This window comes from Sardina pilchardus, chromosome 13 (genome assembly GCF_963854185.1).
Source record: "Sardina pilchardus chromosome 13, fSarPil1.1, whole genome shotgun sequence".
Lineage (NCBI taxonomy): Eukaryota > Metazoa > Chordata > Actinopteri > Clupeiformes > Clupeidae > Sardina > Sardina pilchardus.
The window spans coordinates 17,144,768-17,170,167 of NC_085006.1; the positions used below are offsets into that span (position 1 = coordinate 17,144,768).

Consider the following 25,400-nt stretch of genomic DNA (forward strand, 5'->3'; position numbering starts at 1 on the left):
CCACTCCGACAACACAGTTGTGAACAACTGTTCGGGTGGGCCGCAGAAGTTTTTCTGAACTGAAATCGAGTTGTTTCTATTTACGCCTATATTACCATACCTTGACCAACTCCATGACGAGGTACAGCTCGCTGTAGGTGTCCATCTCCTCGATGAGGAGAACGATGTTGGGGTGCTTCACTCGTCTCAGGATGGCCACCTCATTCTGGATCATGTGTTCCTGAGAGACAGAAACAAAAGGAAACCACTCCAGATCAACACAGTCCTTCATGTCCATTTCCTTGGCTATGCCTGAAGTGAACCATATTCATATAAGTGAAAAATCCATAGACAGATAGTATTCATTATTGAAAAGAGGATTGAATTGAATGATTGAGTGATCTGATCACTCAATTTAATTAAATTCTTCCCCAAAGAGCAATTTGCACATTCACGTAGAGTACTGTAGCACACAGATATAAATAACATAAAAAATATACATAGAAGTGTAAACAGCAGTAGAAAGTAAATATATGTAAAACAGGTAGCTATAAAGGACCCTGTACCTGCTGCACCAGTCAGCAAAAAACAACTCTAAAACTAAGTTCACTCCATCTGTCCCTCTTGCCGCAGTGGGAAAGTGGAGCACTTTCAGCCCTGTCTGTTGCAGCAGTCTGATCCACTCACCTTCCCCCTGCACTTGCTCTTGTTGATGATCTTCAGGGCGTACTCTCTCCCCGTGGACCTCTCCACACACTCGCGCACCACCGCAAAGTTCCCGTCCCCTAGTGTCCGGCCCACTTTGTACCTCTCAGCGATGGTGGCGGGGACCTGGGGGTACTCCTCGACAAGCTCAGCTGTGGGTTAGAGAGAGAAAGAGAGAGAGAGAGAGAGGGAGAGACAAAGAGAAAGGGAGAGACAGAGGGAGAAAGAGAGAAAGAAATCAGGTGTTGCTGTAATCTTTAAGACTGGCTCTGTCTCGAAGGTGGACAAAGCACACATCAAGTGCAGGTGGGATGGAGAGTCAGTTGTTATCTGGGCTGGAACAGTATAGTAAGAACTGCAATAATATGGTATTCAAGAACAGCAAATAGTATTGAAGAACAACAGTAATATATTGTAGAACAGCAATAATATTGTATTTTAAGGACCTTTTTTTCTACACTTGCTGAAGGGAAAGTTTAGCCACATGCTAAACAATTTGCTGTTGTCTTCTGTGACTGTGGTCGACAGAACACAGCATCAGTAGCCATAATGTAATCTGTGCGTTTATATGCTTGCCATTGCTAGGCTAACTCTCCTTCAGTAAACTGTCTGGTCTGTTCTGTTACACGACACTTATTTTCTCAATAAGGATAGTCAACTTTAGGACTTGAGAACGTCTAGCCTCTCCAGCCTTACCTTCACTGCCGGGGCCATCCCCGTCATCCATGGAGCTGCACACCTTAGTGGAGGCCAGTGAGAGAGATGAGCCACTGTGCTGGGAGCCCTGTAGGAGGGGGGGAGAGGGGGGGGGGGATAAGAAATTGAGTCACCAAATGACAATTTCAAGGAAATGTTCAAAGACTACCAAGCTGTTGATTTGTCACATGATTCGAAAGCCATTTATGCTAGCCTATTGCACTGTGTGTGGAACCAAAAGAAATCCAGAAACAAAACACTTCAAGGCAGTGATTAAATAAACTAGATTAGAACTAGATCTCCATCAAACTCACGTACAGTGAAATACAAATTAAAATTCAATTGCATTTACACATCAAAACCATCCACATCCAGTCCCGGGCTAATATTTGTCTAATATGTGTCTACTTCCTGCCGTAACTGTGCAGTGGGGAGTGCTTAGAGCTCTTCATATCACTCACGGCTTCCACACCTTACCCTACCACTGCACAACAGCAGTTTCCATAGCAACAGCTTTTAAGCAGAGGTTCTAATAATAATACCGTCAGCGGGTACAAGGCGAGCAGGTTGGGTCAGGCTCAGTACCGGAGATCTTAGAACAGAGCGGAGCGCTCTGTAGTCTTTGCTCACGCTACTGCTTCCTGCTCCCAGAATCCTGCCTTATATGAGTAATTCCTACCTCTGAGCCTGGCAAATCAGACCGAGTCAAACAATTTCAAATGAAAGTTTGATGTGAATTTACAACAGGTCTCAAAAATCCAATTGCTTTAGACTTAGAGGTTATCTACCAGAGTGTGGATATGGATCGTACAATAAAGAAACTTCATTCTGAAGTAAATCTCAAACCATCATGGAAGGTTCCAGATCTCAGTAATTATTTCACAAAGATGGAACAAAAATGACCTTTACATAATGTAGGCATTTAGTTTCATAATTATGACTTTGGGATCTTTGCCTAAAGTAATATCAGTTCTGAGGAGTTTGTACCAGACGTCAGGAGACCTGGGGGGATTCATTAAGTCAGAGCCAGCTCACTGGGGTAAATCTCCTGCTAATGAATGCATGCCTAATTCCCCCTACAGGAATAATAACTAAACCCAATTATGTCCTCTAAATGCCAAAATGGCTATTATGATGCATGTTCATTAAAAAGTGCTGTAATGATTATTAAATATATATTAAAAACAATCTATAATCTCATCCAACTACCTTGGATTAGATAAATCATTTTGATCATAAAACTGCATGAGTGAGTGTGTGTGTATTTAATTGGGTGCCCTTCTAAATTGTAATCATTTCAACGAAAGAATAACTAATTTCCTTTGAATGTCATTTAGCTCAAATGATATAAGATGTTTGTAGACAGACAAATAGCCGGATAGATAATCAGCTCTGCGTTTTTATGGCATAATGGCTCTCATCTCTCCCTCACAATTTACAACCAGATCGGCATCTTAGCCGCGGGGAAACAACTAAAGGAGAACCACATCCAGCTGTGAAGCCATTTTAGAAAGACTGACAGGCAGAAAAAGAGAGGGATAGAGGTTGGTGGATGAAAAGATAGGGAGAGAGAGAGAAAGAGAGAGGGGGAGAGATGGATGGATAGACAGAATGATAGAGAGAGAGAAAGAGAGAGAGAGGGAGGGAGAGATGGATAGATAGATAGAGAGGGAGATACAGAGGGAGGGAGGGAGGGAGGGAGAGAGAGAGAAAGAGAGAGAGAGAGAGCTGCCTGATCGGGGTTTTAGAGAGTTGTGGAAGGGGAGATGCTGCAGACTGTAGGTGCCGAGTCGCTGCTGTAGGGCATGCACGCGACTGAGCTTTCACACAAGTCCTGCCAAGAGAGTGAGTTCGGATTTGGGGAGGGTTTTGGGCTGAGTCTAAATGGGGAACATCCCAGGCATGGATTTCAGTCACTGGTGGGGAGAAAGGATTAGGAAAAATGGGTATTAAGGGTTTACTTTGCATGGCTGCAGTCATGTAATGGGAACTGAACTTGAGAAGTCATCTTAGAGTATTCCTATATTGTGTCACCATGGATACCAAGGCGGAGAACATAATGTCTATTGCACAGACGAAACATGAAAGGATGAATCCTCTTAACAGACTTAGCCTGGGACAGACCAAAGCATGAAACCGCATGAGAAAAGTTCAAGCTGTGTTGATACTCCTCTGCTCTGCGCTTGAAGGAGAATTCAAAGCGATTGAACATGCCCCCAGAGTGGAGCACTGCAGCTGTCTGGCTGCTCAATCACTGCTCATGCTGGATACAAACTGTTAAATTAGCTGTTCAAAATCTCTAGCAAGGTAGTATGATTGACTTCATTAACTTACAGTGCATGAGCAAAGTAAACTCAATGGCATGACTGAGATGCCTTGCTAGCAGTTCAAACCATAGACTGTATATATACAGTCTATGGTTCAAACTAGTAGGCTACTTGAATTGCTCCTGATACATCAACACCTTATGCAGAGTAAGTAATGCACATTTTCCCTAGTGCAACATGAGTGATTGGAGATGTTTCAGCTCAATGATGACCTCACCTAAGGTAGACTTCCGAAAGAGAACCCATGACTGATCTCCCAGAATAGTTTTTGGCTCACAGAATAGAATAGAATAGAATAGAATAGAATAGAATAGAATAGAATAGAATAGAATCTTAAATAGCCACACAACAATGTTGGTGGTAGAGGGGTTAAAAATAAATAAATAAATAGATTTGCAAATATTCAGGAGTCTAATTGCTGAAGGGTAGAAGCTGTTGTATGAAGCATATCGTTCCAGTCTTCAGAGATGTATAGTGTATCTATAGATCTATAGAAACCAGGCTACCAGCAGTTCTCACTTTGCAGTTCTGAAATATATATTCCATTTGGTCTGCCAGGCCAAGCTCCCCGAGTGGTGGTAGACTGGTAAATTAATTTCCATGTGTTTAGAATCACAAATATACAACTGAGGATTGATTTCTCCTCACAGCTGATGGGGATGGATGGGAGATGTGCCTTCCAGCAAAAGAACCTACCGGTAATATATGCTCAGCTGCCTTGAGTGGGCAGCACAAACACAGATTAGGTTGTGAGCTAAATATGAATGAATGCAGTAAATAATTTAACCATCTGAATGCAAGATGTATGTCATGCTGCTCAGACTGGATGACTGGGTTAAGGAGACAAGTGTGTGTGTGTGTGTGTGTGTGTGTGTGTCTCTCTCTCTCCCTCTCTCTCTCTCTCCCTCTCTGTATGTGTGTGTCTGTGAGAGAGAGAGTGAGAGAGAGAGAGAGAAAGAAAGGGTGTGTGTTTCTCTGTGTGAGTGTACGTGTGTATAAGTGTGTGTGTGTGTGTGTGCCGGCATAGGTGTGTGTGTGTGTGTGTGTGTGTGTGTGTGTGTGTGTCTGTGTCTGTGTGTCTCTCTCTCTCCCTCTCTCTCTCTCTCCCTCTCTGTATGTGTGTGTCTGTGAGAGAGAGAGCGAGAGAGAGAGAGAGAAAGAAAGGGTGTGTGTTTCTCTGTGTGAGTGTACGTGTGTATAAGTGTGTGTGTGTGTGTGCCGGCATAGGTGTGTGTGTGTGTGTGTGTGTGTGTGTGTGTGTGTGTGTGTGTGTGTGTGTGTGTGTGTGTGTGCATGCCTGTGCTAGCCTAGGATAAACACTATGTTCCCCGTCTGGCGGCTGCAGTTAGGAGGCAGTGGGACGGAGAAGGAACCCAGCCAAGACAGGGCCGGCACTGGTTGCTAAGCTACACCCTGCTTGGTGGACAAGAAAGGATTGTTCTCATAGACAGCATCCGTGTGTGCATAATAACCACTAATATGATGCTAAACTCATACCGCCACAGCGTTTTAAGTGAGCTCATTGCCTACAGCATATGGTGACCAGCAGGAGAGGTATAGTATTTGGATTTGGGTGAACGTGTCTACAACCTCATGTGGACTGTTAAAACCTGATTCTGTATAAAGTAACGGTCATTCATAATACAGACAACACCTCGGTCAACGAGGACACGATGGCGGAGTTCTTACCCGGCGTCTTCTGAGGCTGGCGGGGCTGGTAGGGGAAGGACTAGGAGACTTTCCTGACCGCGGAGTGGACAGCTGACTACCTGCCGTGCCATTGGCTGCAACGACAAGAACAACACAACAAACAACAATAATTTTATATGATTAATAAAGAGTATCACATATGCTGTAGGGAAACATAACATTACTCTCTAAATGCCATGCTTATTGTGTTAAGAACTGATTATGTCAATACCATGATAGATCAGAAATGACATACAGAGAAATTCAGAAAGTATACAAACACAATATACTGTAGACATGCACACACAATGCATCAAAATATTAAACTGTAAACAATGCACGGAAAAAAAACCCATACAGTCATCAGGAGTATGTACTGTAGCATGAAAGAATGCTGATATTGTCATCAATATGCAAAAGAGTCAAAGTCACATCATGCAACACTTCTTTCACAGCTGTTATTATTCCAATGATCAGATACTATTGACAACCTAAAAATCCCATTCTCCCTCAGTTTGATGATTTTCAAAATTCAAGCTATCTGGATTTTTTTTACTCCTTCAAACGTTTTCAATTGTTCAATGTGTCTAAACAGTTGTATTTTTCTCACCCGCTACCTGTATTTCTTTCAATCAATACCTCTATCCACATCACTCACTTTCTCTCTGTCTATCCTTCTCTCTCTCCATCTCTCTCTCTCTCCCTCCATCTCTCTCTTGCTCTCTCTCCCTTACCTTGGAAGCACAGAGGCAGGCTGGCACACAGAGCTACTCCCCCCTCGCTCATCTCCTCTCTGCTCAGCTCAATAACCATGAATGAACTGCGCCAGCGAGAGGGGGGCGGTAAGTAGTAAAACGCTCGCCGCCCTCCCATTGGCTGCCTCGTCCGCCTGCGTCTGTATGACATCAGCCTGTCAGTACTGAGGGGGGGGGGGTGATGGTGGTGGTGGTGTTTTTTTTTTGTGTGTATCAAAACCACATTAAAGGGTCCATTAAATGTTAAAGCGCCGTCTCCATAACTACTGTACAAGTGGACTAGTAAGTCTACATCAATAAGCTGCAGAGAGAAGATGAACACTGATACGGATTGAGAAGGCAAAAACATGGCTACAGAAAAAAAATAATCCCCGATGAGTCACACAGCAGAAGAACTCTGAGATTAGGGTAAACATTCCAAATTATGAAATGATGTGTGATGACAGAAGAATTGAATCAGGGGTGGCCTGAGGAGATGCTTAGTCAGCAAAAGAGGAAGAAACTTTCTTTGGTCTCTCTTATCTGTTTCCTTTTTCAGTTTCTTGGTTCATTTGAGGCAAGTGTGTCTCTGTGTGTGTATGTGTGGTGGGGGGAGGGGAGGAGGGGGGCAAGCCTTTTAAGACAGCACACTCTTAGTCTATACCTTAAATAGCCAGAGAGTATTCAGAAGAGATGTGCATCTGAATAATACATCGCTTCACCATCTGCACAGCCTTATTTCAGTCAGATGGTGTGTCTTACACTGAACATACAAGCAAGCTGGAATAACATATACAAAGAGAGAGAGCGAGAGCATGCAAGAGAGAGCGAGAGAGAGAGAGAGAGAGAGAGAGAGAGAAGCAGGACAGAGAGATAGAGTCTGTGAATCAGACAGTCAGAGTGAGCCGAGGTTGGGAGAGAGATCATTACAAAGAGAGAGGAAAGACAGTAGAAGAGAGACAGAATAGAGTGAGACGACATCTCAAGTCTTTCTTTCTGTGGTGAAAACAGATGCTGAGGACAAACAGCTTGGCTGTCATCCCCTTGCCCTTTACAGACACGACCGCCACCACCGGCAAGCAGGAGATGAATAATCTGCACGATAGGGATGACAAATTAGGCAAGGAGGCTAACGCCATGAAAATAATGATCTGCCTTCCGAGCAAAACAAACTGTCCAGCGAGAGCCAGTGAGAAACTTCAGCGGCCCTTATACTCTCTCATACACGCCTGGCTAGTTCTGCTCAGAAGCATGGAGAGTGTTCAAGAGTTTATTCTTGTCATTCACTTAAAGAGATGAGCAGAGAGCGACACACACACACATACACACACACACACACACACACACACACACACACACACACACATACACACATAGTAGCATGGTGAACTGCAGTTAGATGAATAATGCACTCAATTCAACTGACCCAAACGTGAATCAGTTAGGATTTTTGTATAGGGCTTCTTGCTAGTATTGTGCATCATTTTATAGGATATGGAGTCACAGTTAGTTGAAATGCTTATTTGAAAGGTTATGAAAGTTCAGTGTGTTCAATCTCATGCCCACTAAAAATGCACATTAGCATCCATCAGTTTTATTGACTCATTGTATGAATACGAGGTGCTTTGACTTGATGCTGATAACAAACCCTTCCATATAAGCCATTACTACTTTTCAGTTGATATTTTCCAGTACCGTTCAAGCCATCTCACAACAATCCATTTGCATGCCGTGAAATTGCTCGCAAGCACTATGACTTTCCTTATTTGGACAATTTCTTTTAAAATTGCCACTCACCTCATCTTCTACTTGGCTGAAGTGCTTCATATAATGTAAAACTATATTAACCATGTACAGTATTTAACACATACGACAATAGTATTACAGTAATAGTCAAGAGAAAGTCTTGCAAGCCATTTCGAAATTAAATGAAATGATTAATTGAAATGGCTGCGATGCTTTCCCAAGATGCTTTGCGAATACATCAACAACGCTTGATATCAACCGTAGAGAATGAACCGCATCTGCGCAAAATGGTGAAAACACGACACAAATGGAGCAGTCCCGTAGTAGCATAGCTACAACATCCAGCTTTTCAGATTGTCATATACTGTATAGGCCTCATGGCCGTTTATGAACACTGCTCATTCTCCCTCTAAGATTATCATGCCTGAGAAAACTTCAGATGATTACCATATGCTTCTGATTATGTGCCATGTCTAATGAACTCACTCTCTGTATGGGTAGTGTGTGTGTGTGTGTGTGTGTGTGTGTGTGTGTGTGTGTGTGTCTAATGACTGTGTGTGTGTGTGTGTGTGTGTGTGTGTGTGTGTGTGTGTGTGTGTGTGTGTCTAACGACACTGTGTGTATGCCACAGGCAGTGTTGCGTCTTGAGGAGGTTTCAGCATGACGCAGAAGCGCCCAAGCTGTTCAGTGTGCGTAGAAACACAACTCAAACAGCCTCAGGTCATCACACACACACACACACACACACACACACACACACACACACACACACACACACACACACAAACAAACACACACTGCTGAGGCTGATCTGGAGTGTGAATACTAAACTCAAAAGGCAGCTTCACTGTCAAGAGCTGTTCAGATACCTCATGATCTACAATCTCTTTATCTCTGACATACATCACAGAAATGGTCTTCTATGAATTGCTGTGAGAAACCAAGTAAATTAAGCTACTCTTATACAAAGGCAGGCAACCAAACAAACACTCTTTATTGCTCTCTCTCCCTCTTCTGTGTGTGTGTGTGTGTGTGTGTGTGTGTGTGTGTGTGTGTGTGTGTGAGTTGTGTGTTCATATCCATACCAAAAAGATCAACGTTACTTAAGCTACATGACGTTGATGAAAGGATTGCATCCTCAGGTGAATCTCTCGAAATTCACTTTTAACATTGCAGCAGTTTTTTTAATGATTATCCTGAGACAATATTTAAAATAAACATTCTGATTCAATTATAACGATTCAAGATTTAACAGGATATTTCCCTCACACTTAAAACGTCATATCACCTGGTTGTCAAATTAGCTATGAAACAGAAGACACCGTGATGGCGTCAGCAAGTAAATAAGAAAAATGGGCCCACCTATGATCTCATTTGCCATGTGGGGCAACTGTCAGACTGTTTACAATTACAGTCCAGCTTCCCTTGAATATTGGAGAGAGAGAGAGCGAGAGAGAGGGAGAAAGCGAGAGAGAGAGAGAGAGAGCGAAAACAAGAGAGAGAGAAAACAAGAGAGAGAGAGAGAGAGAGAGAGAGAGAGAGAGAGAGAGAGAGAGAGAGAAATGCCTCACTCAGTCACCACTCACCCACTTAATGAATTCCCCTGCCAATAAGTATGGCGGTGTTCTGGTCTCAGAAACCCATCTAGCAGGAGCTCATATCCCTGAGCACTGCTGTAATTGACCATGACATATTTCCCTCTCCATAATTACACCTTCACTTTGATGTGTGATGTGATTGAGTTTTCGACAGGCAAAATCTGTTTAGACGCTCGCTCTCTCTCTCTATCTCTCTCTCTCTCATACTTGCACACACACGCACGCACGCACGCACGCACGCACGCACGCACGCACACACACACACGTTTCACATCATTTGTCCTACTTTCTGTCTTCGGTGTGCGTATGTGTGAGGGGTAGTGGCAGCTTTCTAGCGTCTAACACCTCCGCTGGCCTGTGTTGCCTCCGCCTGAGGTTATGGAAGAGAACAGGATGGAATTGGAACTTCAATTTCAGGATCTGTGTCATCTGGGAGGTAGGACAGAGGACTGGGCCGGCTATAACCACACACACATGCTTTTATGTTAGTGTTTGGAATGTTGAGCTGCCAGACACTGCACAAGCTCAAAAAAAGATCTCTCATGGCTCCTTCCTTTAAGTTTAATGAAAAAAGGACTGTCCTCAGACAAGAAATATTTGTATATCCACCTTATTCCTTAACCCGGAAATATGTATCGTTCCGATACTGTTTTCAACTTCCGTTCATTCTGCTTACATGTGCGTTCTCGGTAGCTAACTAGAATATGCTTCAACTTAGATTTCTTTTGAAATGTTGGCAATTCTGCCCTCAGCATGGATATACTACATCATATATAACCAGTATAAAATAGAAAAGTTTACTTTTATATGCGTTATGATATGTTAAGCACTGTCAACCGTCACGTTAAAATAGATACAATGCAGCTTCGCCGGAAATAGATTGTTGGCTGCGGAATATCGTGGATAGAAATGAGTTATTTCTAGAAGGCATGTTACCAGGGAAGTGAAGACAAAGAGTGCTCAGTGTGTTCCTTGCTAACTTAATCTGAGCCTGCCTTGCAAACGCTAAACAATTCACCTCGCTGGTTGACCTCAGCTTCATCTTGATTGAGTGAAGAGTTTGTTGAGGTCTCATGCCAAGAGATACACAGGGGTGATGAGCTGCACTTTACTCCTGGTACCGATCAACAAGCCTCTCTGCTTTCTCTCTCTCTCTCTCTCCCCTCCCTCTCTCTCTCTCTCTATTCTCTCTGTCTCTATCCCCCTCCCTCTCTCTCCCTCTCCCCCCTCCCTCTCTCTCTCTCTCCCTCTCCCCCCTCCCTCTCTCTCTCTTTCTCTCGCTCTCATGCATACAAAACACACATCCGCAGACCCTCACACCCCACACAATATTAATATTCTGCCCGAGGAGATGAGGAGTGCTGCTTGGACAAAGGAGGCAGACTCATCAGCCCACTAGGCACGGAGCTGAAACCACAGTGGACAGACACACACACACACACACACACACACAGTATGTGCATTAGTAAGTCTGCATGTCTGCATGTGTGCTCATGTGCACTTTGCAACTGTCCCTAAATGAATGTATGTATGTATGTCACTTGCAGCATGTATCTTTGAAGGCTACATACAGAATGTCTAACATATAAAATGCCAATACATCTGTGTATGTGAATATGTTCAGGAGAGAGTGACACACAGAGAAAGACCGCAGCAACCAGCATGAATGATGTAGACAAAGAAAACAAGGGAAACGTGTGATTACTGTCATTACTCTTTAAGTGTTTGCCTGACCCACATTCTCCAGGACCCGAGGTTCTGTGAGGATCTGCCAAACGTCCAAACACAACCCAGATTACTCATCTCTCACACGCCGTGTCACGGCCATGTCATTAGACAGAACATGGGGGACAGGATGTGAAGCATCTGCTGTGGTCGAGGAAAAGGGCTATTGTCCACGATCCTGTTGTCCTCAGAAGCATAAGCCTGTTTTCCGAGAAACTCTACTGTTCAAAAACAGAAAACAGCCAGAGAGGAGATGCGCCATGCTGTTTCGGAGTATCAGTGACGTACATTCTGTTGATCAGCATAAGTGCTGTGGGATGTTGTTTGTTTTCAGGGTTAGGACAGGATGTCTTACATGACAAAGACTAATGCACTTGTCACACTCTCAAACATTTTCAACAACAATGTTCGTTTTGTTTTTTTCTTGTTCATGTCATTGTTGCTATCAATCAAAGCTTTCTCCAATCCACCTGTTCCTCTTAAAGAGACACTACTTATGAAGTATGCTTTCTACTTGAAGCACTACAGTACGTAGCTTTGTGGTCCATGCAAATATGTAATGTGATACCACACAAAAACAGTGCCAACTAACCTCGTGATGGTATTTAAAGGAGAACTCTTTTTTCACCAACCAATTTTTCACATAGATCTCTGTTTCTCGAGGTCACCGAGAACTGTCGCTAAGATTTTCTTTTTTAAAGAAAACAATCGTTTCTACCTAGCTCAAGTTGCTGCAGCCAACAGCTAGAGCTGCCAGGCAGCTACAGTGCTACACTCTGGCATGAACATGGAGGCTCATGATGGTTTTTCTGGCCTTTTCAGTACTTAGATTGACAGGCTTAATTAACCAAAACGTATACAAACTCATACTATTCCCACACTGCTAGAACTTTTTAGCTGGTCAAAACAACATAAAGAACAGATTTTGGACCAAGACAGCTGCTCACTGACAGCCGTCTGCCGTCTGCCATCCGACCCACATCGGTTTCATGGTCAGCTGATCTGTGGAGCAGGTGCTCTGTTCTTCTACTCTACCCCCTGCGGCTGCACCTGAGAGGAGGATCTCACAGAACCAGCGCCGTCCGGAGACAACCTGATAATACTCGCCAAGAACCAGGGCAGAGCCTAGAGAGAGAGCCCAGGCCCAGGCCCAGTCGGTCGGGCTGAGTGATTGATGGAAATTGGTCGAGAGAGTTGGGGCTCGGCGCACCTGGGCCAGGCTCGAGGGCAGCAGAGGAACAAGATCGATGCCGTCCAATTAGAATTGATTTGTTTGTTCGCCACTGACGGCCCACTCGTGGCCACTGATCGAGGAGAAGAGAGTGTGTGTGTGTGTGTGTGTGTGTGTGTGCGTGTGTGTGTGTGTGTGTGTGTGTGTGTGTGTGTGTGTGTGTGTGTGTGTGTGTGTGTGTGTCTGTGTGTCTGTGTGTCTGTGTGTCTGTGTGTGTGTGTGTGTGTGTGTGTGTGTGTGTGTGTGGAGGGAGGTTGGAGAGACAGAGTCAGAAATGTGAACAGGGACGGAGGAGCATCTCTCTCTGTTCACCATTTCCACAGCAACGATAATCCTCTCATCCTAATCATCTCCTCCTCCACTCACACAAGTTTTGAGTTTGATTTCTCTCTCTCTCAAATTCAAAGGGCTTTATTGGCTGTACAGATACAATATTGCCAAAGCAATATGATATGTATAACATCACCAAACAAAAACTATCAAGGAAATGAAAATATTTGACATGGAGTAGGTTTAGAATGATAAAATAAAACATATTTCCATATTCTCAAAACTTTTTCATTAACACATCATTAGAAAAAGCAAAAACTCTCTCTCTCTCTCTCTCTCTCTCTCTCTCTCTCTCTCTCTCTCTCTCTCTCTCTCTCTCTCTCTCTCTGTCTCCTCATTTCACCCAAAATCAACAGAGAACGATTCACGCTCTGTCCTAGCTCTTTCGATCCATTTCTCAGAATAAGCTTGTTGTTCTTCTTCTCCTTTTGCTCTTCCTGCACTGATGCCTCTCATTAAGTCGCCAGTTGTGACAGTAAACAGGAAGTACGGAATTGTTCAGAATGTTGCTCGGCTCAATTTCCTGTCAACACACCTGAGTGGAGCAGAGGGTGCTGGTCCAGCCAGAGTAATTGCTTACTTTCGGATTCTGTCACCTCTGAACCTGATAACCCAAGTGACTAGAGAGAGCCGAGTTGTTGCTACTGACAGGACGGCTACACTGGGCGCGTAAGTGTTCTGCTCGCGACGTGTACATTTTGTTTTTTAGAACACTGATCTATTTTTTCCAAACGTACATGTCACTCTCAAGGCTGTGGACTACTTCCTCTGATCATGGTGGAAGCTGATTGTTGCAGCAGACGCAATGTAAACAGAATGCTTCAGTAACATGCCTGGTGCTTCCCCCTGTGGTGCTCTGTCTGTGCTGTTAGACAGAAAGGTGATGACAATCGAGAGTTAACCCAATCATGGAGCGCAGGGTGACTGAAAACCATAACCGGAAAATAAATCCTATCAAGCTTTGATTTAACACTATGATGAACTGAAACAATAAAACACCATTATTTATTTTAAGAGGGCAATTGAACAAGGCAGTTATACACTTGCACTTCTAGCTCGATAGATTTAAGCTCTGCACTGAGAGTCATTATACACATCTTCCTGTTGGCAGTAAAACAATATATCAAGCAAGCTCTAAACTGTAAGTTTGACTTCTATCCATGTTGCTGTGAAGGTTGAGAGTATGTTGTGAATTCACAGCCTTCTCTCTGACTCATTGCCAGTCCTACTCACGTTCAGGGGGGGCTGGGACAGATTTGATCTGAGCTGCTGAGCTGATTCACAATTCAATAAGTCCACCAACCACCTCCGTACACAGTCACATGCAGTCTCCTGGGCTCTCACACAATCGCTCTACAACTCCGCTAAGGCTTTCACAACAGATGGTGCTGTGATGAGATGAGATCTGACTTCTATTCCCATTATTGGCAGCAAGTATACTACACTACACTATGCAACAAAACCCTCTACCACTACACCAGCCTACAGAACACCATACAACATGATATAGCACTAGCCTTAACAGCACTGCAGTACACTACACAACACTAATTCACTAGACACCATCCAGCACTACACTGAATGTTCAGATAAAACTTCTTATATGATTGAAATGTACAGAATTTTGAAAAACTTGGTCTATCAGATGGAACTACAGATCAAAATATGAAATATCACATTACGACGACTCAAAAGTCCACGCTAAGAGCATGACAAACAAAGAAAACATAAAAAAATTAAAATAAAAAGCAAAAACAACCAATGCGATGGTGCATGAAGACTTCAGATAGACCAGACTGAGGTCCAATCCCAAAGTCTGGACACAGGGACTCGTTTAGATTTATTAGGGCTTAATGCTGTCCCAATGTCGAATTTGAAAGGGCGTGAGGGTTTGAGTACACACATCCCGAGGCTGTTGTGGTTGGAGAATATGATAGTGACGTCTAATCGGATACCCCGGAGCACAACACTTCAGGTCAAGTCTCCGAGCAAAATAGCATTCAAGGCATTTTTCCTGTATCGGAGTTCAGAGTTTCCAAATATCCGATATGGCATGAGGGGGCTATTAGTCCTTAGTCCTCAGGCCTCACTTTGGGATTCAGCCCATGTCTTGGTATCTCACATGCCTAAAAATGTCAATGTAAAAAAACCTTATCCTATCTCACTTCCATTTACAGTAGCTACGCCTACATGGTAAGCTCAGGTCAGCGTTCTAAAAATGACCCATTCTAAAAGTTCTAAAAATGACCCATTCTAAAAGTTCTAAAAATGACCCATTCTAAAAGTTCTAAAAATGACCCATGTGGAGCTCTAGTAGTGCTGGGGGTGTGGGCAGCACGTGTGGTTCCTTACCTGAGCCAGTGGAGGCGGGGGACTTGCTCCTGCGCGACGGCCCAGCGCTCCGGGGCGAGCAGCGACCCTGCATGGACGAGATGCGCCCATAGGATGTGGACTTCACCACACGGCACTCTGGAGAAAGAGACAAGACAAGTATATTGGGATGATTTCACTTCATCACCCCTGCCCTCCCACACCCCCAAAAAATGGTTGATTTACAACGAATGGAGGCAATGACCACAGAGACAAAAGTCATCACTCTTTTGTCTAAACTCAGATGCCTCATAAGAGATCGTGTTGAAATGTGTTTTGTGTAGAGTTCCACAAATGAGTCTGACAGCAGAGCAAACACATCCCAACAGTTTGATTGGTATTGCCCGCGCAGCATCACTAAGGATAGATCACTCAATTCTGACAAAAACAGCATAGTTCAGAGCTGGTGTACAACCCAGACAAGTTCAAATGGCTGCAACCATAGATATGTGCAGTGTATATGTCTATGGCTGCAACAGAATCTAATGAATTCCAAACTCTGGACCAAATTCTGGACTCCCCTTTCGATCCCTGTGTATTGAGACAGCACTGTATAATAGTTAAAGGGACACTTCACCGATTAGCATTAAGCTTTGTATCTTTAGAAAACCAATCATGTTTTTGAATGGTCGTGCATCATTCCCTCAGTTTGCCTTGAGATGGGAGAAATACGGATTTCAATGAAACCCATGAATAGGACTTCCCACTTTCAATGATGTAAAATGATGATTTTTACATCACTGAAAGCAGGAAGTCCAACATTGAAATCCGTATTTCTCCCATCTCGAGGCAAACTGAGGGAATGATGCACGACCATTCAAAAACATGATTGGTTTTCTAAAGATACAAAGCTTAATGCTAATCGGTGAAGTGTCCCTTTAATTAACCAAAATGACATAATCTCCCTCGTCTATCGTTGCCAGGCATGTGTTTACTGGCGCTGCATAACGAGGACGCGAGCGAGCCGAGCCGAGCGAGTGCTACCTTTATAGCGCCGCTGTGTTCACCGCAACTCGCTGCCACCGTCGGTGATAATAGATTCAAATTTGTGCAAATGAGGAGACAGGCAGGCGGCAGTACATAAATGCCAGGGCTCATCAGGAGCTATAGCCCTCTGAAGGTTAGCTTCCCCCAGCTGCACTCGGCTGGTCCGTAAAAACAAGTTCCAATTCCCACCCCACCCCCCACCCCCAACCCTAATCCCACCCTCCCAACCCATTAGTGCCGACGGTCCCTGAAAACAAGCTTTGAGGTGCACCTCCCGGCAATACAGTAAAGGTTTATGGTGGGATACTTTATCTGTCCCTCTGTCCCTCCATTCCAAATTAATTCTGATCTTCTATTTATGTTGCGAACAAAAGGACTAAGGTCTGAATGACTGAATGGAGAACACTGAGTACCAGACAGAAAGGCATATGATGTGAAAATTAATGAGAAGAGAGATCACTAGAAGAGGGAACAGCATACGATCTAACTTAGGTAAACTTACTGTATACTGTAGAGCCGGAGTATAGTATCAGAGATCCTTTTTATTACATGATCTAATTTAATCACAATAGCAGTTCCGCTTCCGCTGTTAAGAAGAGATGCAAGGCCAGTTTGTTTACCATATGATGTGATGCGATGACACATTAGTGACATTTAGCATTTAGCATTAGTGACATTTTCGCCTTCATTAGAGTGTGTCATTTACCACATCTACATCAACATCTACTTCCGCCCGCACAGCAGCCTTTGCATCAGGAGATAATACTTGCTGCAAACTTGCTAAGAGTCTTCCATGAATAGCAATGACGCATGGAACACACATAGAGACAGAAAGAGAGAGAAAGAGAGAAAGAGAGAGAGAGAGAAAAACATGTCATCTCTGCAGCAAGAGAACAAGAGTGTCTGTCATGTCTGAATCTCACTGGCTCATGCCTCATCTGATTCCCTGTGCAGGGATGGCAGTTTGTCACATCTTCAGATGAGCAGGCGTCCAGTGTCATGCCATCCCACACCACCACCAGTCATGCCCCTTCTTCTCTGCCCTGGTAGGCAGCCTGGCAATGACCCCTCCAGGTTTCCGTACTACACTAACAGGCTTCAACTGGAGAATAGAAAAGTTCCAGAGCACAAAGCCAATGACTACACAACCCAACAGACCGGCTCAGGTCCTGAGCATTCCTCTGAACCCTTTTTGTCCCCCGGCTAGTCTGACCACCACAAACCTGCTGAATGCTGATGCGCTGCTTGTGGCGGATCAGTTGCCCTTAGGGCTGGAATATGCTGTCATTGTGAAGCGCGTATCTCGCGGTTATGGAAATACCATGCACTAATGGAGTTTACTTTTGACAATCAAAAATCACGTAACAGGAAGGCATTAGGCTGAGCAACAGAGGTTAATGTGTCCTATGTTTTGTCCAAACGATGTCTGTCTATCGCACTCGTAAGAAACTTTCGTTTCATTCGTCCCTCATTTCAATCGTCCTGGTTGTAGCCTACCTTCCACTTTTAAGCCTCTGGAGTATGCATCATGTCCACAGCAATAATGACATGCAAAAGTGACGGAGGAGTAGACTTCCCACTTTACACTGTGTTACAGTATGTCTTCAGAGACATTTGATATATCAAAATCATAATAAAGTCAGTGCTTTGACAGACAGAAAGTTTTACATACATCTCCTGTCATCCTGACACTGCTCTCTAGTTGTCCAGTGTGAGTGTTCTGTATGTAGTGTGCGTGCGGTGTGTGTGTGTGTGTGTGTGTGTGAGTGTGTGTGTGTGTGTGTGTGTGTGTGTGTGTGTGTGTGTGTGTGTGTTTGTGAAAGAGAGAAATGCAGAGAGACCAGATGAGAAAATGGCATTTTGAAGTTACGGTTATTTTGATACTACAAGCCTTTTGGGAAAAAAATGGTTTTGAAAATGGGTCATACTCAGCTCCACATGGTTATGCACTATCCACCTCCTGCTTTTACTGCTGAAGCGGACAGACTTGACTTACTTTCACAGGCTAAGCACTTAGCACAGTTCTACGTCCCTTGCATTTCCACAATAAGACCAATCATGTTTCTTCGCTAGTGTTTCCCATTTCTAGAATATTCTGCTGTAAAGGGCTCACAGTCATCGCTCATATAATTTGTGTATTTGTGTTGTCACGATTGCTCTTTATTTTGACAGTCCCCTCAGAGCAGAGACAGTCAAAAGCTACAGTACACGGCTTCACAGCCACGAGGCATCAAACAGCCTTACCACTCTCATCCAGCAGGAAGTCATCCTGGTAGCGGAACTTCTCAGGCCCGCAGGCAATGAAGATGTCATCATCGCCAAAGAAATCTTGAAGGCACGTCAACTACAGCAAGAGACAGAGAGAGAGAGAGAGAGAGAGAGAGAGAGAGAGAAAGAAGAGGGATGGAGAGAAACAGAAAGAGACTTATGAATCGATTAGCAAAAGTAACTCATGCGAGTAAGTGACTGATGGTACAATGCATACATCTTTTTGTCAGTCATTAAAAAATCCTTCCTACTGCGCCGGCATATTTGAGGGACTTTTATGAAGTGCTCTACTGAGCTGGGTAGTGGTAAAGGTTAGGAAATATGCAAAAGAGTCCTAAAACACTGCTACAGCCCAGCAGGAGGACACTATGGATGGGCAGCTGACAGAATATCATTACAAATCTGAAATTCAAAACATAACAGCCGAATAACACCAATCATTCATCTATAACAACTAATCCCATTAGCTGGAGACACCCACTTGTAAAATGTCTAGCCAATTTCACACTCTAATTCCAAATTTGTAAATGCATGCACGTGGCATGAGTTACACGTATGTAAATAGAAGCATGCAGGGAACATCAACTTCTTGATGAAAGTTAAAGGGCAATAAATTCAACAGTGCTCTCAGCCAAAACCTCTGCTTTACTTTTAGTTGCTCTGAGAGAAAAACTGAACTTGTTTTTTTCTTACACAAACTTTTAAAGAAGATGTATCAACGTTGAACATTTGTTTGCCATCATCTTCACTAATCATCTGTACTCTTTGACTTCATGTCTGAAATCCTGTTAGTCTAATGGATGCTTTTCATGAGCCAGCATCTTAAAACTCACACCTTCTGTCATATGCGCAGTTGGTGATTCAGACCTCAAAAAGGCTTTCATTGAAAAAGAGGTTAGACGTAAAGAACACAGATGACAATATTACATAACAGCTGACAGTGCTCTGCTGAAAGTGTACAGAGAGTTACAAGAAAATTGATGAGTCATGAATCCTGGACATGAACTGGCTACATTGTAATGCATGTAATGGGACTTGAGGCTGAGGGATATTATAGAGAGAAAGTTTTTTTTTTTAAATAGCTTACACTTCTAACTGGACAGGAACAGAGTATAAGGACCTGAGAGACTCCTTAGTGGAAAAGGTCACTACTGGAGGTCTCCATTATCTGACCAATATTTATAATGAAGCATTCAGACTTGTGACTCATAATGACTCATGGTGAGTCATGATATGATATGATCCAAGTTGGAGATTGCTTGGCTAAGGTGAAGAAAATGTCAGTCTCCTGGAAGTATAACAAGGACATGACATTATGGCTGAAATGTCCAGAGCCATGACAGGTGCTCTCTCTCTCTCTCCCTCCCTCTCTCTCCCCCTCCCTCCCTCCCTCTCCCTCTCTGTGCAAGTAACTGGTTCTGTCAGACTTCCGAATACTTTGTGTCTGCTTTCCGAAATCCGCTCATAGTCTTCCCCGATTGTGGACTAATAGAGTCATGACTCAGACTTCTGTGAAGAAGGCTATAAGTCCCAGGCCTGTTTATCGGTTGGAGAGCATGGTGTCACTATGGCAACCGTGAGCCAGCTATCGTAAGGAAGAGAGCTGGAGAGCATTCTGTTGGCTTGAGGGACAAACTGGATGCGACAGCGGGTTGGTTTTTGACATGTTTTGCATCTTGATTGGAGTGTGTGAATACATCAATATTTAATTCACTACAGAAATGCTAACAGCATGTGTCACTTTTAAAAGAAAATCTCTGAAATCGCAGGGCCTTTTGGCAACTTGACTATGCATACAGTACATGATTTTGAAGCTTAATTCGATCAGAGTCCAATGAATTCAGCAATAAACTCTACATCTTATAAATTACAAATATTCAGCTGACAGACATGAAAAGACAGTTACAATCATGGTCATAGTTTAAAAAAATCAGAACAAGGGCAATAGGCCTACGTATAATATGTGAAATTTATAATTAGAAAATAGTGAGAAAATAGAATTGTGAACATAAAATCATGAATTGCACTGAATCATGAGTTAAGTGAATAAAATCATGTTAAACTAAAACAATCAGATATTACTAACCTATATGAATGCCATAGTGGGATTATAAATAATTGGACTAATCTGGCACTTGTCTTGCTTTGCACAGTGAACGTGTTCTATGACACTGCTCTGTGGGTTCGGGCTGATGTTTTAAAACCGTAGAGGAGTCTGGGACGAGGATCCACTGTGAAGTGGAATCTCCAAAAGCAGGTGAGTTCTGAACCTTGGACCCTTTAGAACATTCAATTTCAAAACATTTCCAACATTCCTGTCACACCGGCTTACAGACAGTACCGGCTTTTAGGGTGAAGACTAATGGTAGGCTACTGGTAGAGAGTGGGTAGCCTCTCCAGGCTGGGAAGACAGGACATTTCAGGACATTCTGAGCTAGGGATGGGAATTGATAAGATTTTTCCGATTCCGATTCCATTTTCGATTCTGCGAAACGATTCGGTTCTTTATCGATTCTCTTATCGATTCTCTCATTTGGAGAGAATAACAAATCGATCAAGTAGCATCAACTTTAGTTCAGTTCAGAAGTGAAAAGAGAGGCTAGAGGTAGACTAAAGCCTACCTTACACTGACAAGATTTGGGAAAGATTCTTGAAAGACTGTAGTCTTTTGAGTAAAGTCTGAATGAGGGGCATTAGTTAAAAGACTACAATCTTTCAAGAATCTTTCCCAAATCTTGTCAGTGTAAGGTAGGCTTAAGACATGTACTGCCAGCCTCTGAGACAGTCCGCCCCTTGTCACAGTCATCTTCTAAATTAAATGCATGAGATGGTTGCGTTCATTTAATGTTAACTGTTAAATAGCAGGTGCTACAACTAGGCAAATGGCACTAAAATGAACGGCGAAACAGAAAAAAAGTGTTTGTTTAAAAGTAGGTACTATGCTAAACCAAACCTCTATAATTTCAAAGGTCTATGCTAAACTATACCATATATCCTCAAATTATGGCTAGATTATTTTATTTGCTTAGGCTGCACAAAGCAGAGGACTTTATTTGGGGCAGACCAGTGTTTCCCACATAATTTAATTCTATTTGTGGTGGTAGTGTGTTTGTACAACGTACTTATGATGCTAACTGGATTTAATTGCGATTTAGTTAGTCGTCAACAACAGTCAACAATTTTTTAAAATGTATTCTTTAAACGTGCATGCATGTTTGTTGAGGGACAGAGAGGCTGCACAAAGGTGTGCATAGCTTACAATGAAAGGAGTTCATCTAGTTTAAGAAGTACAACATGAAATCATTGTGTGGTGGTCAGTGTTGATATTGTGGTGGGCCGCCACAAATAAGTCAATGTATGGGAAACACTGCAGACGTGCACTGGAGACAGGCCGTCTGCGTGTTTCATTGTGAGACATGTAGGCCTACCGGTAGGCTATCCAAATCGAAAGATTTTCAGTTTGGTTTGGGATTTAATTAATTTTGGACAGTTTGCTTATATTGCTAAATGTTGTGACTGATGACCACTGAAAGCTCGGGGGTATTTGATGCATCACGATTGCGTTTCATGTAGTTGAAACAGTGTCGGTATTTCCACCTGCTGTTTATTACGAGACAGAGCGCCGCTTTCATTCATTCATTGAATGTGGGTGCTGTAGGCTTATGGAAACCTTATTCAGTAGGCATTAGCCAAGTAGCCTATATTGAGTATTTAGGTAGCCTATGCATGATTTAGCCTACTTTTAATTAAATACGTTGGCTGGAATGCCTCCAATTGTGTTTAAATGTCGTCTCCTGCTTCAGCCTCAGAACGGGGCGGCAAGCGAGTGTGTTGGAAACCCATGGTGTACAACGACTTTTAATTGACAACAATATCAAACCAACTAATCAACAATATAAAATATTAAGAAGAGCTCTTATTTATTTGAGTTAAATATAATTTCGGATCATAATTTAAGGATTGTAAGCAACGTTTGCAATATTATTTTGGCTGCCAACACACGTTGCATAAAGACCGCAAGTTTTATCTGCTTTGCGTTCACGGGCTTAGCCTATACTCATTCCATCAAATAGATAAAGGCACATGATAGAAACAATACCTTTTTTCTTGTTCTGTAACTTCTTGATTGCCCTTGCACATAGGCCTAGCCTACAAAAAGAGACCAAGAGAGGAGGACTTATGGATATCGCACCAGTCCGCTCAATTTGCCTGTTTCTGCCAAGGCGGCTATTCAGCTTTCTGTCTTTGATTCTTTAAATGTAAGCCTTTAGCCTATTACTTATTAGGCTATTATTATTATTAGGCTATATCATTTATCGTAATCATTATGAAGTTTAGCTACTGCTAAACCCTTTTGCAGAGGCGCTGGCGGAGGTTTGCGCCCTCCGAGTGCTTTCAGTTTTGGACTGCATTTGTGCTCTAACGTCAAATGTGTAGCCTAACTTAATAACCTAACTTTTTTAACTAACTAGCATTTGAGACTGATTGGGCAATGGGCATTGAACGCTGGTGTATACTTTTCTGCATTAGCCTTATGAAGTTTTGTGTGTTTGTCATGCATCGATAGGCTACATGTCATTGCGCAACCACTGATTGATTTCTTCTTTTGGTTCGGTGTAGCCTACTTACAAAGTCATAGAACTCACTGTAGCCATACGGAAATGTTTCTGCACATTGGTAGTATTTCCTCTTGTTGAAGAAATATCCACTTTGCTTTGTACTTGCTCTGTTGTCATCCTTTCGGGTGTAAACCCATTTGTGCTGCATCCATGGCAGTCGGCTGCGCTGACGACGCCACGGACGTTGCGTATCCTGCGTAAGCTACGCAACCTGCGTGGCAACGTCCTTCGTGCCCATTGGAATCGATAAGGGAATCGTTTGCAAAACTGCCAAGCGATTCCAAGGAATCTAAACATGGGGAACCGGTTCTGAACGAGAACCGGTTTTCGATTCCCATCCCTATTCTGAGCTGTGTCACAAATACAGACATGGCGCAGTTCTCTGGGGCAGCAGGCAGTCTCACTACCTCACTAACCATTCATGGCCAGATAACAAAGTTACACAATGAAATATGCACATTGTGCTGATTAGATGAAGCATTATTGTGTTACTGGGACTGCTGGAGACGGATGAGAGGAGAGAGAGATGTGAACTATTGAAAGTGACAGAGAGAGAGAGAGAGAGAGAGAGGGGGGGGGGGTGAGATGGAGAGAAAAAAGGCTGAAAGACAAGGGAAAGAAAGATTAGGCAAACACAGGGGAGGTTTGGGGGAGAACTATCAAGAGCACCAAGAGATCAGATCAAGAGATTCCAATCAAGATATATCAAAGAGAAGGTGAAAGAGGGGAGAATTCCAAGAGGACAGGGGGAGGGAATGAGAAAGAGAGACGGAGAGGGAGAGAGAGGGAGAAAGAGTGATGGGGGATATTAAAGCTTCATAAGAGCCACGCTGCACCCCTGTGGTGAGGGTCTGGCTGATTAGATCGCTGGGGAGGCACTGGCTGGGAGAAGTGAATTCAACCCACTACACAATGACTGCTGCAGTGCTGCAGACACCACACCTGAGAGGAATAGCTCAGCTACATCACTACATCCATGGGCAATGTTTTACTAGAGCTCTTTGCATGTACTGCACGTCGGACTCGAGTGGCTTATTGCTTTTCTAAAACTGTTACTACGTCTACAGTAACGAAATGCGGTCAAGGTGTATGTTTGTGTTGGGTTTTACACTGGCATCAAAACACGATTCAGCCAATCATTATCAACTATCAGTTTCAGAACATGTACAGTATTTAGTTACATTTAGCTGCACTAGCTAAATTTTGATTAGATTTTTTTTCAAATTTGCTGTTCACTGTCTTGGTTCTATGTATATAAATGTACATGGAACCAATAGAGTGAAAACAGATGTTTTCTATTTGCTCTAAAGTCATCTTACACACACGAGAGGGATCTTAAATATGATTATGAAACACTGAAATTGTACCTTTACTTCCTTTACAGGACTCTGTGACCTAGTTATTAAGACATTAAATGCAAAATATTCAGTTGCCTTGTGCGTCACATTCCCCAATAGTCTTTGAAGTCGCAAACTGCCTAGAGAGCTCAGAATGATGCAAAACCCTTCTTTAAAGTCTTCCTCTCTGTTTCTCTCTCTCAGATAAAAAAAAAATACATCTAGTGATGTGCAAAGACACGCAGAGTGGCAACGCTGATGATAGCAGGTGAATGTAAGCTACTATGGGAACAGTAAAGGAACTGACATGTTACCTTAGCTGACTTCGAAACTCTGTTAGGTACTTGTGTGACTTAGCATAAGAGTTTTAAAGCACTCTCCGACAACACAGTCATACAGTATATGAGACTACTGCTCTAAGATAGTAAAATCTGCACTGTCTGAAAGATAAGTCTGAATGTAACCCAAAGTGTTGTCCATTTGTCTTTTTTGCTTGTTTTTGTTTATTTATAATTCGTCACATAGTGAGCTTTGAGGTTCAATAAGCTATCTACATGGCACTGAACAAGAACGCTCTGTTGCCTGATCTGCATATGCAGGGCACCGAGATCAAGACTGAGTGGGATGAGGAAGTGAGGGAGAGAGATGGAGTGGGGAGTAAGAAGAACGCTTAACTTGAAGGTATAGATAAGAGTGACATGACACGGTCATAAACACATGACACTGTCATGACGCATGAACCCTAACCCTAACTCTAACCCTAACTTTTGTAATGACCAAACCGAATGACACTTAATGACAGAAGTGTTATGTTATAAATGTTTATGACCTGTTTATTATGTTTATGCCACGTTCATGACAGTGTCATGTCACTCTTATGTAGATATCTTAAAGTAAAGTGCAACCCAGTAAGTGTGTAGAACATGAAAGGTATCTTTAAAAGATAATTTAGTTGTTTTCCCTAGCGATCAAACTAATTTTATGTTTTACAGATCTAACCAGGGTCAGTTATGCAATGGTGCCATCTGGAATCTCCTCCAAAAGGAAGAAAGTAAAAAT

The 25,400-nt window shown here is 43.0% G+C and overlaps 1 protein-coding gene across 1 annotated transcript in view; it reads right to left on the reverse strand.

The window, feature by feature from the left end:
* LOC134099342 (serine/threonine-protein kinase DCLK1-like) overlaps positions 1-25,400 on the reverse strand; it is a 53,790-nt gene that overhangs the window by 8,941 nt on the left and 19,449 nt on the right. Inside the window, exons 4-9 of the mRNA XM_062552163.1 lie at positions 18,362-18,461; positions 15,113-15,229; positions 5,397-5,491; positions 1,387-1,468; positions 667-836; positions 101-220 (exon numbers count right to left, since the gene is read on the reverse strand). Coding sequence (XP_062408147.1) covers positions 101-220; positions 667-836; positions 1,387-1,468; positions 5,397-5,491; positions 15,113-15,229; positions 18,362-18,461 — 684 coding nt within the window. The remainder of the gene's footprint in view (positions 1-100; positions 221-666; positions 837-1,386; positions 1,469-5,396; positions 5,492-15,112; positions 15,230-18,361; positions 18,462-25,400) is intronic.